At 37.3% G+C, this 16333-nt stretch overlaps 2 protein-coding genes and 1 long non-coding RNA gene across 4 annotated transcripts; 1 reads left to right on the top strand and 2 right to left on the bottom strand.

The window, feature by feature from the left end:
• Positions 1-1472: 1472 nt before the first annotated feature.
• Positions 1473-2721, bottom strand: LOC110093960 (uncharacterized mitochondrial protein AtMg00810-like). The gene is made up of 2 exons (XM_020819031.1): positions 2627-2721; positions 1473-2508 (listed from the first exon to the last, which is right to left on the bottom strand). Exons 1-2 carry the CDS (start codon positions 2719-2721, stop codon positions 1473-1475), a joined length of 1131 nt encoding a protein of 376 aa, XP_020674690.1.
• Positions 2722-4503: 1782 nt separating this feature from the next.
• On the bottom strand, positions 4504-5283 carry LOC110093962. Its single transcript, XM_020819032.2, has one exon. It carries the CDS (start codon positions 5281-5283, stop codon positions 4504-4506), a length of 780 nt encoding a protein of 259 aa, XP_020674691.2.
• Positions 5284-9899: 4616 nt separating this feature from the next.
• Positions 9900-12210, top strand: LOC110093965. 2 transcript variants are annotated; one of them, XR_002302776.2, is made up of 4 exons: positions 9900-10312; positions 11455-11667; positions 11796-11976; positions 12076-12210. It is a non-coding gene; the product is annotated as an uncharacterized LOC110093965 (long non-coding RNA). The 2 variants fall into 2 exon arrangements; XR_002302777.2 differs by having other exon boundaries at positions 11436-11667.
• The last annotated feature ends 4123 nt before the right edge of the window (positions 12211-16333 follow it).

The following is a 16333-nucleotide window of genomic DNA, read 5'->3' as shown; positions in this document are numbered from 1 at the left end:
CAATAACATGTCGCCACGTGCTCTTACTCTTTACCGCGCGACCCGACGACTTGACCCGGACCGGAACCCGGGAATGCTATGTTCGCATATTGCGATGTATTACTCGTAATTTGCTCTGTATTGCTTGGCAATAACAAGAAATACCTCTCTGTGAAGACCAATACCGTGTAATACCGAGCAATACGAGTTGTACCGAGTTTTTCTAGAAAAACTCGGCACAACCCGGTATTGCTCGGTATTACGGTATTTGCTCGGTATTGCTAGGTATTGGTTATTGTCGAGCAAAATTGACCAATACATAGCAATACCGAGCAATACCTAGCAAAATCGAGAAATAATGAGCCATCCTGGGTCCGTTCCGGATCGGATTGTTGGGGCGTGCGGTAAATAGTGAGAACGCGTGGCGCGATTCTACTGGCGGCCGAACGTAGAGCTACGTCCTGTGACCGGACCAAATAAAAGTTCATAATAGGGAGAGATGGCGCATGCGAGAGCCACGGGCTGGGGTTCAAACCGGGCCTAACTCCCTACTTGATCGTGTTGGGAGATGGTCAAACCCGGCTCAAGTCTAGCCAACATCATTTGCATGCCCAAATCAGCCATAATCCCCCTCTAGCCTTAGGGAATTAAAGATTTTTATTGAAATTTATATATTAAACTAGGTGAATTTAATTAAAACTTTTTTTTGGATGGTTTGAAATAAGTAAATAAACTAAATGACTAATTTGATTAATATGGATTTAGTTTTCTTTAACATGCAATGAATCAAATTGGAATAATTAGGGCCATCTAAATTAAAATGAACTAGAATCTTGTGGGTTGGGCTCGATGTCGAATTAATTTGGTTTAGATCAACCTGAGATGGGTCGAATTAGGAAGCTGAGTCGGTGCTACATCAATGGGTATCCACCTAAAGAAAATCTTGGAGGCAATGTCTACACTAGGCTGCAAAGACATAGGCACTAAAGATTAATTTGGGAAAATTGTAGAAGCACTAGGCCAAGAACGGAGAACGGAGGTGAAGAAGAAGACGATCTTGATGGAAATAATATTTGTATTAGTCAATCTATCTCCTAGGTACAGGGTGAGCCTATATAGCCTGATAAAGTAAGTGGAAGGTACACGTGTAATGAGATGATAGGGGAAAGAATAAACTAAGTAAATGAATACGAATTACAGTCCTAATAAGGTGATTAACAACTAAGCTGCTGTTCTAATATCCCCTGTCAAACTGATTGTTCATCTCGAACGGTCAGTTTGGAGCGTAGTTCCCGGAATCTTGGAGTAGAGAGTGGCTTAATTAGAAGATATGCGAGTTGGTATGTTGTGCTGATGGGTAGAAGACGAATCACCTTGTTTTGAATATGGTCACGGACGAACCTGTGATCAATCTCGATGCGCTTAGTTCGAGCGTGGAAAACGGGGTTGTGAGAAAGGGCGATGGCGGACATGTTGTCGCAGAACAAATCTATTTATTGGATGTGTGGAACTACAAAATCATTGAGCAATCGCTTCAGCCAGATGGTGTCCGCCGTGGCGGCCGCGAGCGCCCGATATTCGGATTCAGTGGAGGACCGAGCAACCGTAGTCTGCTTCTTGACGACCCACGAGATGAGTGTATCGCCGAGGAAGGTGCAGTGTCCTATGGTTGATTTCCTTGTTGTTGGATCACCGGCCCAGTCGGCGTCGGAGTAGGTAGACAGAATGAGCGGAGCTTTGAAAATGGGTAGACCGAATGACAAGGTGCCTTTGAGATAGCGCAGCAATCGTTTGAGAAGATAGACATGTTGCAGGGAAGGTTCGTGCATATGTTGAGATAGCACGTTGACGGCGTAGGCGATATCGGGACGTGTTAAAGTTAGGTACTGCAGTGATCCTATGATCCGTCTGTATGTGCTTGGTGCTGATAGAATAGCGTCCTCGGGTACCTGATCTGGAATTTTGGTGCAGGACGGATTAGATAAAGGGTTGCAATCGTCAAGATGAACGGATTTTAAGATTGATTGAGCATAGGATGATTGGGATAGGAAATACTTATCTGATAGAGTCTGGATTTTGATGCCGAGGAAGTGATGAGCTATTCCTAGATTCTTCATGTTGAATTTAGAATGTATCTTTGTCAGTATCTTGGAGATGGCATCGTCGTTGTTGCCGGTGACAAGGATGTCATCGACATATACTAGAAGAAAAATGTGTGTCTGATTGTGACGAAGCGTGAGAAGAGAGGGATCGGCTTTGCTGTACTCGAAGCCTAGCGTGAGCAGATACTGCGTGAAGGTAGTGTACCATTGACGCGGCGCCTGACGAAGACCATAAATTGATTTTTGTAACCGGCAGACGTAGTTCTGATGTGTATCATCAACAAATCCTCGTGCTTGTATCATGTAGACAGTATCAGTGAGTTGGCCGTGGAGAAATGCATTCGTGACGTCCAACTGCTGCACTGTCCAGCCGTGAGAAAGAGTGATGGTAAAGAGTACGCGGATGGTGGGTAGCTTGGCCACCGGGCTGAATGTTTAGCCATAATCTATGTCGTGTTCTTGCTGATTTCCCTGAGCAACAAGACGAGCTTTAAATCTAGCGATCATGCCGTCCGAGTTGAATTTCTTCCTAAACGTCCACTTACAGCCCAGAATGGGTGCCGTGGAAGGAGGTGGTACGAGTTGCCACGTGCCCTACTGTTGGAGAGCGATGAACTCTTCGGCCATAGCTTGACGCCATTCGTGACACTTGTTAGCTTCCGTGAAGCTTGTGGGATCAGGATCAGTCGGAGAAGAGGTAGTGGTGAGCAGATTAAAGCATCGAGATGGTTTTAACGACCTCGTTTACATCCTTGTAATCATAGGATGTTTGTGAGTTGGTTGAAGATGTGGCTGATGTTGAGCAGGGACAGGAGGAACTTCAGAATTGTTGAGAGAAGTAGGCGGCGGAGACGGGATTCTGACCGGTACATGAATTGGTTTGTGTGGCTGGATGTTTGATGGTCGAACCTCTGAAGCTTTGGAGGCGGGTAACAGCATGGAGGAGGGGATGTCTTCTGTCCTGTCATGTGGAAAATTTTGACTGGTATTAAATGGGAATGAGTGTTCTATAAAAGTAACATTGCAGGAAATAAAAATATAGTTTGAATCCTTGTCGAGGCATTTGTAGCCTTTATGGATGTCCGAGTAGCCCATGAAGACAAAGGATCATGAGTTGGGTTGGAGTTTCGTCTGCGCATGCTTGGGAAGTAAAGGGAAGCATTCACAGCCAAAGGTTCCTAGATGTTTGTATTCAGGTTTGATGTTAAACATGAGCTGCAGGGGTGACTTGTGCTGAGTGATGGGAGAAGGCATCCTATTGATCAGGTAAACCGTTGTAGTGCTTGCTTCCGACCAGAATGAATGGGGAATGGAAGCTTTGTGAAGCAGTGAGCGGGTTGTCTCAGTGATGTGGCGATTCTTACGTTCAGCCACACCATTCTGCTCGGAGGTATAAGGACAGGAACTTGATGGTGAATCCCTTTGGAACGAATGAAATCTTGCATCTGTTGATTGACGAACTCAGTGCCCCCGTCTGTCCTGAGAGCTTTGATCCGTCTATTTGTTTGATTTTCTATAAACGTAGTAAATTGAATAAAAACAGTAGGTACAACAGATTTATTTGAAAGCATAAAAATCCATGTATAACGTGAGTAGTCATCTACAAAAATAAGAAAATAGCGAAGCCCCTGAGGGGAGGTGACCGGAGCCGGTCCCCAAACATAAGAGTGCAAAAGAGCAAGAGGAAATTTCGTTCTAGATTTAGACAATTCGAAAGGTAATTTGTGGCATTTGCATTGAATACACGTAGTACATGGAGTAACAGAATGCGTAATGTTTAAAGTTGGATTGTTCTGTGCAATTTGTTGCAAAATCCGTAGGTTTGGATGTCCGAGTCGATCGTGCCAGGGAGAATGCTGGTTCTTGGACACCTGAAACGCGGATGACGAGACCTGTGCTTTGTCCGTCTGCGAGATACGATAGAGACCGGCGCTACAAGGACCGCGAAGAAGCGGCTGATTTGTCGTCAGATCCTTAAAACCCATGGGATCAAATGTGACAGAAATATTATGTCTTTAACAAGATGTGAGATAGAAATAAGGTTGTGCGAGAGAGCGGGAACATGAAGTAAATTGGATAGTTGAAGCTTACGAGCCGGGGTAGGAAGAATGCCCGTGCCCGAGTGAGCAATGGGGATATTCCTTCCATCCCCGATGAAGACACCATTGGATCCAGGATAGGGAGTTGCTTGATTCAGATTATCCGCTGCGTTGGTCATGTGGGAAGAAGCCCCGGAGTCGAGGTACCAGTCATAGGATTGCATATCCGAGGTGGCCACAAGAGCGTTTGGTTGCTTGGTTGTGGGTGGTTGAGGCGTGTAATTCGCATTCATGCGGTGCCAGCAGACGTCGGCCGTGTGTCCTTTCTTGGCACAGATCTGGCAAGTGTGCACATGTTGTAGTTGGTTACCAGATCGTCCATTCTAATGTTGAGACTGTGGAGCACGTCCCCTGTTGCGTCGACCGCGTCCCCGGTTTGCGTACAGGGCTGCCTGTTGCACAATATCTGCGGAGCTGCGGACGGCGTTGGTGGTGATGTGGATTTCTTCACTGACGAGCATTGCATACAAATTCTCCAGTCGAATCTGAGTGGGTGAGTTACGGACATACGTTTTGAATGACTGGTACGCCGGCGACAGTCCGTTCAAGATATAAAGAATTATATCTTCGGAGTCAATGGTGGAAACAGCCGATGCGATTTGATCCACGAGCTTCTTAATCTCATTCAGGTATTGAATCATGGAGAGGTTCTTCATGGAAACATGGTGAAGCTCATTTTTTAGCTGAATCACCTTTGAGCGACTAGTAGCCTGAAACTGACTTTCAAGAACCTGCCAGATCTCGTAGGTGGTGTCAAGATGTAGAATATAGGGAAGCACCGTTGGAGATATCGTCGAGCAAAGGGCCGCCTGAAGGTTCTGATCTGTGATACGCCGGTTCTTATGGATCAAGGCGGTAGAAGGTTCGGAAGAGTCGGCAGAATGAGTCGGCGGGGCCAAAAATTGATCGAAGTCATTGGCTCTAAGGAGCTTAATGATCTGATGGCGCCAAATCGGATAATTATCCGATGAGAGTTGATTAAGAACAAGAGTCTTGAGATTGGAGACTACAAACTTGAGGGAAGGGGAGATCGGAGAGATTTCTGCCAGAGTGCTGGAGGGTCGTTCAGCTGTAGAGGAGGAGGCTGAGAGCGATGTCGCCATTGAAAGAAAAGGTGAGGAAAGAAAGGTCTGATACCATGTAGAAGCACTAGGCCAAGAACGGCCGTGCAAGAACAGAGGACGGAGGTGAAGAAGAAGATGATCTTGATGGAAATAATATTTGTATTATTCAATCTATCTCCTACGTACAGGGTGAGCCTATATAGCCTGATAAAGTAAGTGGTAGGTACACGTGTAATGAGCTGATAGGGGAAAGAATAAACTAAGTAAATGAATACGAATTACAGTCCTAATAAGGTGATTAACAACTAAGCTGCTGTTCTAATAAATATCGACCTCAAATAATGAGATCAACAGGAAAGATACCACGTCCTGAGTGAGAAATCAGAAGCGTGCGACCATCTCCAATAGCGACATTATCTGCGCCGACGTATTCTTCTACATTGCTGATTGTTGAAATTTAATAAAATTGCAATTTGATAAAATGGCTAAATGGCAAATTAGCATCCTATGGGGAGAAATCAATTATTATAGTGAAGTGAAATAATGAAAATCCGTATTATTGGTGAGCAGTACACATGAAATTGTTTGCTGCATAATTCCTACGATTCCTTCAGGACACTTTTGCAATGTTCTCTATGGTACTAAAGGAAGTAGCTTTTTTTAGCAAAAGGAAGTAAATTGTGCTTTACTTTATAAAAAGTTATTAAATCATCATTTGGGGCATTGCGGCAAAATTGGGTTAGAAAAAAATTGCGGCACATACCTGCTTCCCACTACCATTCACCATGTCCGGCGGTCCGCTGCTTTCCGCAGTTTCGAATGTAAAAAATGATTTAAATCCCCACTTGCAAATATTCTCAATCTTTGTTCATCGACGCCATCTGCATGGCTTCCGACTAGAATTACCAAACCCTAAAGGCCAACGTCATCCACCTCAAGCTCATCCATCTCGGACTCACATTCTATGATGCTTATGACGATCTCCCGACCTTTGGCTCTCTGAACATCCTCTGTGTTTGGAAGTTCGACTTTTGCAAGTTTGACGTCAGTTGCAACGTCTACGCCTCCAACCTTCTCCAAGTCTTCCGACCCAACTCATAAGTTCTATCAATATGCTGATTCCCAGCCTCGAGCTCTTCCGCTCGATCAATGGCTCTATTGCTTTTTATTGATTCAAATTAGTTTGTTTATCCCGACTAAAATGATTTTATAAAGATTGTTGTTGGAAATACTTATAGAATTATATTTGGAGACGAGATGCTTTCAGTTTATGAGTTTAATTATAATTTAGAGAAATATTATAGTTTAGTCATGATATGTAATTACATTTATTAAAAGTTATAATTAAATTTTAAAAATATATCAGTTATATTATTATTAAAAAAAAAAGTTTATTTAGTATGAAGTAATAGCAAATATTTTTTTTTTTCGGATTTTTTAAAAATATGATAGTACATCACAAAAAAAATTATATTATGATATTTAAAAGTTATAAAATATTTCATAAAAGATTATACAATTTTTAATTTACAATTGTTAGTTTGTTAGCATATAAGTTTTTTTTTTTTTATTTGACATTTACATTTTTTTTTCATCTTTTATATATATATAATTATAATTTGACACTTGCATAAAATATTTCATCTTAAAACTTGACATTGAATTCGAATTGAGTGGGTTTGACTAAATATTGAGTTGATTTGATTTTGATCAAATATAGACAGGTCAAACTAGGTTGGATTTATGTTGAATTATAAGGCTGAGTCAATGCTACGTCAACGTACCTAGAAACTATTTATGAATTTCTAGGAAACTGACATCGAATAATGAGGTCAACAGTAAGGTATTGTAGCATTGTAAGTTGACCTATAAAAATGTGATGCAACTCGTTATATTAAGTTGAATTACCCGATAAAGTTGATGGCTTGCAGTCTTTTCTCTAAGGTGAGCTAGATGTATGAAGAAGTTTCAAGATTTAAGACATGGAAGAATTGCAGCTAGCGTAGTCGTTATTGATGGCGGAAGTTTCGTCAGGCAAGTGTAGACAAAGAGATGGAGGTGGTGACGTGCGCTCAAGAAAGTCGGCATAATTGTTGGTGCAGAAAAGCTTGAGCATCTGAGACCTCCAAATGGGGTAGTTATCATTCGACAACTGAGTAGAAAAGGGCATATTTATGTTGGAGATCAAGAACTTGACGGAGGAAGGGATGGTCAGATTGTTTGTGCGTACAACAGATGTCTCGCTAGTTTGAGAGATAGAAGATGTCGTCATCTTCACCGGAAGGAAATGAGGGTCGGTTGTTTGATTTGGGTAAGAGGAAAACTTCGGCGAACAAAGGGAGGGCGAAAGAAGAAGAAGAAGAGCCAACGTGGCTGTGATATCTTAAAGACAAGAAGAGAAGAAAGCCACAGGCAGAGAAAAGACTGGAAAATGATTTACTAAGGTAAATGAAGTTACATATGATCTTCACTAGGAGCCATAATATCTATATATATACAAATAGAGCAAATACAAGAATGACCAGCGGCTGAGATGAGAGGGGATTGTTATCATCCAACGGTTGTAGTGACAGTTGTTTGTTCAGTGGATTTTGCAAATATTTATGGTTGCGGAAGACGACAATTTCTTTCCCAAAGGCAAGAGGAAGCAAAAGACGCCAATTTCCTTAGGATTCGTTTGATTGGAAATTTTTTGTGATTATTCCGTTTTAAAATGATAGATTTATTTCTTATTTACTGTTTGGTTCGTCAAATTACGTTCCCAATAACTCCTTTTATTTCATTTATCTGCTGTTTTGAGAAAGCTTTTTATATATGCTTCTCCGTTAGAAAACTTTATTTTCTAAATCAATGTTTCTTAAAATTGTCTTTTACTAGAGTATCAAATAATCAAACGAAGCCTTAGTTTAATGTAAAGTATGTTGAACAAATGTTTAATTTTATGATATTATTGTCATCCAATGAAACTAAGTATTTTCTCTGCTATTGTGATTAATTATGAACATAACATGTTAGATTCAGGACGCAAAATTAAGAAAAGCATATAGGAGTGAATTAGTATATGATATTCTTCTCTGCTATTGCCCGCCTATTTCTATAATTTCTCTTAATCTCTTCTCTTTGGTTTTGTCTTGTTGGCTTTCCTCATAGCCATTTATTCGTTGTTGCTTTAACTTCACATGAAATGGCGTCCTGAAAGAGTAGCTAAAGAGGCTTCTTCTCCTCCTTCGACGATGTCGGATCAGAAGTAATGATTGGTGCTTGTTGCTGGAAAGGTAATCATCTTTCTCCCCTTTCGTGCATTTCTTTGGCTGAATCCCATAAATCTGTTGAACTCCTAAATTTGGCAAAAAGAGAAAAATGGAGGATTTTTTCCTTTGTGAGATTAACAAGCCCTCAAATGCAGGTCCTGTTAAAGATGTGCGTGAAAATATTCATACATGTTTACTAAGACTTAGTTTATTACTATGTGACATTTGCTTTTGTTTTTGTTTTTAAAAAACATATTCATTATATTGATTTTTAATTCTATTTATTTTTTATTAAAAACATTAAATTAATTAAAAATACTCAAAATACCTTTGTGAGGTTTGAAGTGATCTTAAAAACAATTATCACAACCGTCAACCTCCTCCACCGTTATCATCGGCACCATTGCTTCATTGCCTTGTTGCCGGCCATCGCTTTTTCTTATAGCTAGATAAATTATACAATACTTAAGATATTATTCTTATAATTTTTATTCTCTCTAACCATGTTGTCTAATGGTTTTTCAATCTGGTTAAACTAAATAGCATGTGTTGCTAAAATTTTCATCTTTCTACTATTTTTATTGCAATTTTTGCTAATAATAATATATTGTGAGAATTAAATTATAAATCTAAATTTTTACAAGAATTTTAAGAGAGGCAAATATATTGATGCAGACATTGAGGATGATATATGTATGTGCGGATTAATCAACGATGATAGCTGCAATAGGTGGGCTAGCTTCATTTGGGTCAGCTTTGACCATTATTTTTTTTCATAAGTTTCAAGAAAATTTTGTAATAGAAAATAAATTTAGAAAGTAGTAAGAAAACAAATGAAAAAAAAGGTTAACTTTTTTTTTTTTAAATTATTGTTGAAAAGGAAATAAGCATTGATAAGGCCAAGGAAAAAAGCATTTTTTATAATTTTCAAGATTTCGTACTGTGTAGTGATCGCAAATCACTTCAATTTAAAAATAGCTAGAAAATGATTAATCGAATGCATGCCCGTTGGATACTATTTTTTGCAAAAATTTATCTTCATATTGAAGCATTGTTGACCTCTATTTTATCTTAATTTGTCCTCCAGCGTGTTTGAGCAAGTTGGACGAGCCTCGTCAAGCTCGATTCGATCCGAATTGGTGTCGATTTGAAGTTAATTTTATTGAATTAATTTAGTTGGACCAAATTGAACTCAAATTGATTTAACTTGAGTCAAATTAAGTTTGATTTAGGCTCATACTTGATTCAAATCAACCTAGTTTAATCCTAATTAAACTCCAATATGCTTTTAAAGAAATTTGAATTTAATTCTAAATCAAGAAATGGATCCTACGGCCCTGATTTAATCGAAGCTCCAAGTCTGCCATTATCAGTTGGCGCAGTCGCGTGACTTGCCGAGTTTGGTGAGGATTCAGATGGCTTTAGTAGAAGCCGGGCGCGCCCAGGCCTTTTGTCGTGCTTCTTTTTGCGTGGAACATAGCCGAAGTCCTAAGGGACTCGAGGGAAGAAAAGCTCCAGTCGGATGGAGGAGAGCAGCATTCGGCTACCAACACTAGGCTCTCGGCTTTCTTGCTCCAGGAGTTCCGAATCCCTGGCTTCCTCCTACTTTCTTATTCGGACGGAAAGCCTAGGGTCGAGACCCCCTCTTCCGCCTCCTGGCATTCGCACTCTTCTCTCTCGCCCCCTCTCCGTCTCCTTGAGATCGGACAGACCCAACGCCCCAACCCCTCTTCTTGTTCGGGTGACCTAGCTGAAGTCGAAGCTCCTCCGCCCGATGCCGTCCTGCTCAAGCTGCCATTCCCTTATCCCTTTGCAAGGTAATCTCTTCTCCTTACCTCTCTTCTCTTTCTGACGTTCAGCTCTCTTCTCGTTCTTCTTTTCATCCCCCATTACTCTTTCATTATATTCATACATCTTCTTTCTTCTTTCCTTCTTCTTATTCCATGATTTTCTTTTCTGCTTCCCTATGGTTGATATTTTGGTAGCTTAGTTGTTGGTTATTTTCTTCTTCTATTTTAAATGATTGTAGCATGAATCATAAGGAACTTTGTATAGGTTGTTTGAATGACTTCAATTAGGCACATGTGTAAATCATGATTTTTCTTGTTAATTCGTTTTATGTGTTCTTATAAACATTGTGCACTAGGCGTTTGATGAAATGTCTCTAAAAAGGATTCATGATGGTTTTGCTCACATTGAAATCTTATTTAGTTGTCTTGTTGATATGAAAGCTTTCCTTTAGTGCATCATCTAGAAGATTGTCAATATAAAAAAAAATCTGAAAATCTATATATCCAGTTGTTTGTAGAGATGTGATGTTCACATACATCTTATTGTTCCAAATTAATGTTGAATTATTTGAAAGAAGCTTTGATATAAAAAAATGCATGCCATCGGTTTGATATAAAAAAAAATATTCCTAAAAGATCATACAATGACTTTATCAATGTTAATTTGAGGTTCACTTAGTAAAGAATAATTTATGTTTTCAATGATATATTTGTATGCGTTCATAGAAATATCCAAAGCTCTGTGCATGATAATTAAAATTGTTCACTTTTATAGATGTTAGAACAAAATTAAGCATTCCTTTCTAAAAAATTTACTTTCTTTTCCTCCCATTTGTTTTGCTTGTAATTTTAAATGTTTAATTATTTTCTCATTTGTGATCATTATTGTGACTTGTTGCAAAATTTCTTTGTTTATTTTTATTTATATAATTCTAATCTGTACATCTGTTAATTACTAAGTTGTTTAATTTTTAATTTGGAAAAATTGCCTAAAAAGTTTGTTTTTTTAATTTTCTTTGATTTTTAAAGTTTTTATATCTTGATCTGAACATTCTAATTCCCTAATTCTAATGACCCTTTATTTTTTTTTATGAATTTGCAACTTGTTCAATCTGGCTACTATGGGCTACCTTGTTTTAACTTGTTACAGATATCATTTGTTCGAACAGGCTCGGATTTATAGATTTTTGTTGAAAACAAAGAAGCAAAATGGTAACAATAAGAGAGGTCTATATGATAATGATGATCCAGTAGCTAAAGAAGAAAGTCTCTTGAGGAAAAAGGTATAAGATTTGATGAAGAAACAAAAGCTGCCCCAATTAAGGAGTATAGTTAAAGGGCAGGATAAAACTAGGCCATGGGGTCAGGATGCTCTAGGAAAGGTTTCTTCTTTATGCCCATTCTTTTTTATCAAGATATGTTGTGTATTCGTTAGCATCCTAGCATTTTCATGAAGAGTTTTCTTCTCCTTTAGTTGTAATGCCTTCACCCACATATTCTGTGAATTTAGGTGGGGAGCCGCTTGATTGAACTATTAATTGACACAGCTTATATACAACCCCCAGTTAATCAGCTAATAGATGGTCCACCTGATATCCGTTCTGCATTTAGACATTCGCTCAAAACTTTGACAAAAGAACTTTGTGAATTTAGGTGGGGAGCCTCTGGTTTGTCAAGGGCTAGAGAGAACGGTAAGACTACGATTGTAAATGTGTTTTCGTATTGTAATCTTTCTTTATCTGTGTGCTTATTGTCTTCTTCTTCTTCTTTATTTTTTGTGGGTTTTGTAGGCTAGGCACATGGTCATCCCGTACATGCCTATGTTGATACCTCCTATGGATTGGACAGGGTAGGATCCAAATCTTCATTATGAGCAATTACGTCCTGCATTTAGATATGAAGCTTGGCGATGAGATTAAGTAGCTTTATATATTCTAAATTTAAATGAGTAGATTTATAAATTCAAAATAGAGGTATTTTGTTTATAGAGAATGAAAATAGTTGAGGGAGAAATAAACTTATTTTCTTTCATAAATTTATTGAATGATTTTCCTCCAAATGCTAGTTTTTATATATATGCATAAATGTGAGTATAGTTTGGGAAAGCTAAAGCGTTCACACATGACCACATGCTTCTATTGTTTCATCAATAAGTTCCTTAAGATAGTCATTACATATAGATTTGTTATCTAAGTGATGCATACAAATGGTTGCATATAAATAAAGCATATTTATATTATATCTCTTCTGTATCTCTAAAGAATTTGTATGTTTGAATCATGAGAAATACATACATACTTGTATATGCTATGAAACGATTGTTCTAAGTTAAATCTATTATTATATGAAAGAGATATGTTCTTACGCCCTTCTAAAAAAAAATGCATTGCATGTAAAAGTGGAAATGCATACCTATGTTGATGTTGAGTTCTAACAAATTTGTTTTCTTATCATGGTTTTGTGGCAAAAAAAATATACGTAATCGTCGTGTTTCTTAACATTTATCTCCACGAGTAATTTCTTGTTATTTCCTTCTTTTACAATTGAGCTATAATTTAAATCGTGATTTTTTTGAGTCTTTTGGATCATGTACACGTTAATGGATGTATTTTATTTTTCGATTTCATAAATCATATCCTTTACATTTACTTAGTGATTAATGGTAATTTAGTTGATTGTGCATGAAACCAATCTTGTTTGCTCAACTCGTCATCATTAATAAAAGCCGATCATGCCATTTCATATTTCATCCTAAACATTACTATTTATAAACTTTCCAGGTTTCATAAATTGAAGTTCATTCTCATGTAGAGTCGTGCATGCATATCATGTGGTTACAATTGTTATATGGTTATTCCCTTCATCCAATAAAATCATGTTAAATTTATTCTTTAATACTGTTATTGGGAAAGAATTGAGACTTCTTTCATGGTTGGTGATCTATTTCCGTAGGAGTCTTGCCTATATGTTGCATCACTACTACGAGCCACAATCAAATCATGTGATCAAACGTATAATTCTTTTGTAGTGTCTAAGTGACGTTCACATGTATTATAACTTCAAGAAAAATGTTTAGGAAGCATGTTTAGTATCATTTATATAGCGTCTTATTTATATCATTTACGATTGATTGAGGAAATTTGTACATAAAAGTATGTTTAGGATTGTTCGTTAGAAAAAGAAAAAAAAACTCTTATGTTTGTGCTCCAAGCGATACAAATGCATAGGATTTTTTTATAGTATGCGGAAATGTTAAAAAAATGTAAATAAAGTATGCTTATGTTTCACTTGTTTACATCTGCACCTATCATATGAATTTGTTTGAAAGCTCATGTATATACCTTGGTTGCAAAATCATCCACTTAATACAACACTTGTGGCTTTGATGAATCTTCATACACACGCCTCATGTTTCTTTTATTTTACATCATGCTACATGTATGACTTTCTTAAACATTCCTCAATCTCAAAGTTTTATGTTTCACATCAATACACTCTTAGGATTCATGCGTAATTTCCTCTTGTGACCCATGTTAAATAAGATCTCAGATATTCGATGTGTGATCATAATAGTCAATTTCCATGTTGCATTAGCAAACTTTATACGCTTTATGTGTAGTGTATATGTTTTATATGTAGTACTATTCAATGTCAATTCTCTTCACCCATATTAGTGAACTCTCATATTGCTTTGTGTTCCAATGACACATGTCTATGTTGAGAACTTTTTGTATGCTTCATGCTTAATTTGTTGATTTGTTAGCTTCTTCTATGTATGTTAGTAGCTATTCACATATTTATTTAGAAGATAATGGAAAGTAGAAGAGGAAAGAGGTGGGCCCCTAAAATCTATTATTTGTAGATATATTAGAAAGCTAGAATACTTCAAGCCATGTTCATTTTTGAATTTAAAGAGGCTTATATCGTTTCTGGGAGCTAGGGTTTTTTGATGCTTGGGCCTCCCGCCCCCCTTCGCCTGGGTCTCTCCCGGCAAATGCTTTTCGTCATCTTCTTGCTGTTGGTGCTTCTCTGGTTTCAGGGGAGTTTTTCATTTCCTTGTTTTTTCTTTCGTGTTTTGTTTGTTTCCTGCTTCATCCCCTTCGGCCCTGGTGGCCGGCATGGCGATGAAGCGTTTCTTGGGTCCTGTTTTTTTAAATGAATCCAAGAAGTCGAAATCCTTTTTGGACGCTTTATTCGATAATGTTTAGCACTGCGGGATTTGTAAGACCTAGTGTTAGTCCATGGATTTGACTAGAAACTATAATAGCGTCCTAAGTATGAGATGTAGAATTTGACGAGAAATAGAAGAATTTCCTAAGATAAAATTGAGGACCTTATTTTTGTTGGATGGTGATGCTAATCAAACAAAAAATGAAATGGTTTAAATCCTACAAAAAAGTTTAGATAGTTCAATCACCGGTCATAATGTTATATAATTTTCACAACAACTTAAGCACTATATTGTATACATTTAAAAAACTTTTGCAATACGTTGGTTTAGCAGAGAAAACATCACTTAACACAATCTTGAAGATCAACGTGACACCCAACAACGATAGAACCTGTATTTCCAATAAAAATGAAAGTTGATCAGAAGAGCAAAGATTGCATAAGTACACATAAGAAAACAGTTTATCTTAGCTTTATCAACATTAATGCCTTTTAAACAAGATAAAAAATTGGAATGTTTATTCTTTTAGTTATAATAGAAATGGAGGAAATTAGAGAAATTTGAAAGTTGTCAGTATCCATAAACTTTGTTTCATTTTTCACCAAACCTCTACCATAATCAGTCCCTCCATTTTTTAACTTGGAGTTTTGCTCTATGATTTTTGCCTCACTTAATTCATGCTTGCATAGAGGAGTTAGACGAGAGTTTGATCGATTATTCAAATGACATTTTACACAGCTAGACGAAAAAGTCTCATTAGCTGATGTCATTTCATCCAATTGTAACATTTGATCATTACATCCATAGTAGAAAGCAATTTTTGGAACCACTAATATATTTTGTTTTTTGTTTTACCAAAAATATTATAAGTTTAATCTTTCCGCCGAGGAATACAAATTGCTAATATAACCCTCTAAAAATATTTGATCGCCTAGAAGCATGAACACGAAACCTAGAGGAAATGTGAGAAAACTCAACAGGTGATTGACAAAATCTCCCCGAACTTTCGCATGTAAAGTATTATTATTTTTCTTGTTAAATATAATTTTCACATTCATTTGTTGTTCTTCTTTACTGTCATCAATCTTCTCTTTAATCTTCTTTTTAATAATTGAAAATCACTTCCCACTTTGTTCTATGCACTGATCAGGGAAGAAAAGTCTTTTGAAAGCATGCTTGGATACCAATGATATCCTCAGCCAGTTCAAAGCCTGAAAAGAAGATATATATAAATTTCAGCAATTCCGCATTAAACTAAATCTAAATTATTTTTTCAAGAATTTATAAATAAGTTACCTCATCATTGACAATATCTATAACCCTTTCCTCTAATATGCATTCATCTTTTATTCATAATTTCACAAACAAGGATCTATCAAAGAAATTTGCTTTGAACTTGCTGAGGATATCATTGGTATCCAAGCATGTTTTAACAAGGTTTTTCTTTTCTGATGAATGCATAGAACAAAGTGGAAAATGCTTTTCAATGATTAAAGAAGAGATTGATGACAGTGAAGAAGAACAACAAATGAATGTGAACATTATATTTGACAAGAAAAATAACAATATTTTACATGCGAAAGTTCTGGGAGATTTTGTCAATCAACTGTTGAGTTTTCTCGCATTTCCTCTAGGTTCCGTGTTCATGCTTCTAGACGATCAAATATCTTTAGAGGGTTTTATTAACAATTTGTATTCCTCGGCGGAAAGATTAAACTTAGAATGTTTTGTGTAAAAAAAGCAAAAAAATATTGGTGCTTCCAAAAATTGCTTCCTACTATTGATGTAGTGTCAAAATGCTACAATTGGATGAAATGACATCAACTAATGGAACTTTTTCGTCTAGTTGTGTAAAATGTCATTTGAATAATCGATCA

This window comes from Dendrobium catenatum, unplaced genomic scaffold (genome assembly GCF_001605985.2).
Source record: "Dendrobium catenatum unplaced genomic scaffold, ASM160598v2 fragScaff_scaffold_744, whole genome shotgun sequence".
NCBI lineage: Eukaryota > Viridiplantae > Streptophyta > Magnoliopsida > Asparagales > Orchidaceae > Dendrobium > Dendrobium catenatum.
The sequence above is the reverse complement of the archived record's forward strand: the minus strand, read 5'-3'. Positions and strand labels throughout refer to the sequence as shown.

Coding starts and splice junctions, on each gene's coding strand:
- LOC110093960 (XM_020819031.1), bottom strand. CDS start 2,721: ATGGCGTCAAGCTATGGCCGAAGAGTTCATCGCTCTCCAACAGTAGGG. Junction 2,509..2,626: donor CACGGCACCCATTCTGGGCT/GTAAGTGGACGT, acceptor CTAAACATTCAG/CCCGGTGGCCAAGCTACCCA.
- LOC110093962 (XM_020819032.2), bottom strand. CDS start 5,283: ATGGCGACATCGCTCTCAGCCTCCTCCTCTACAGCTGAACGACCCTCC.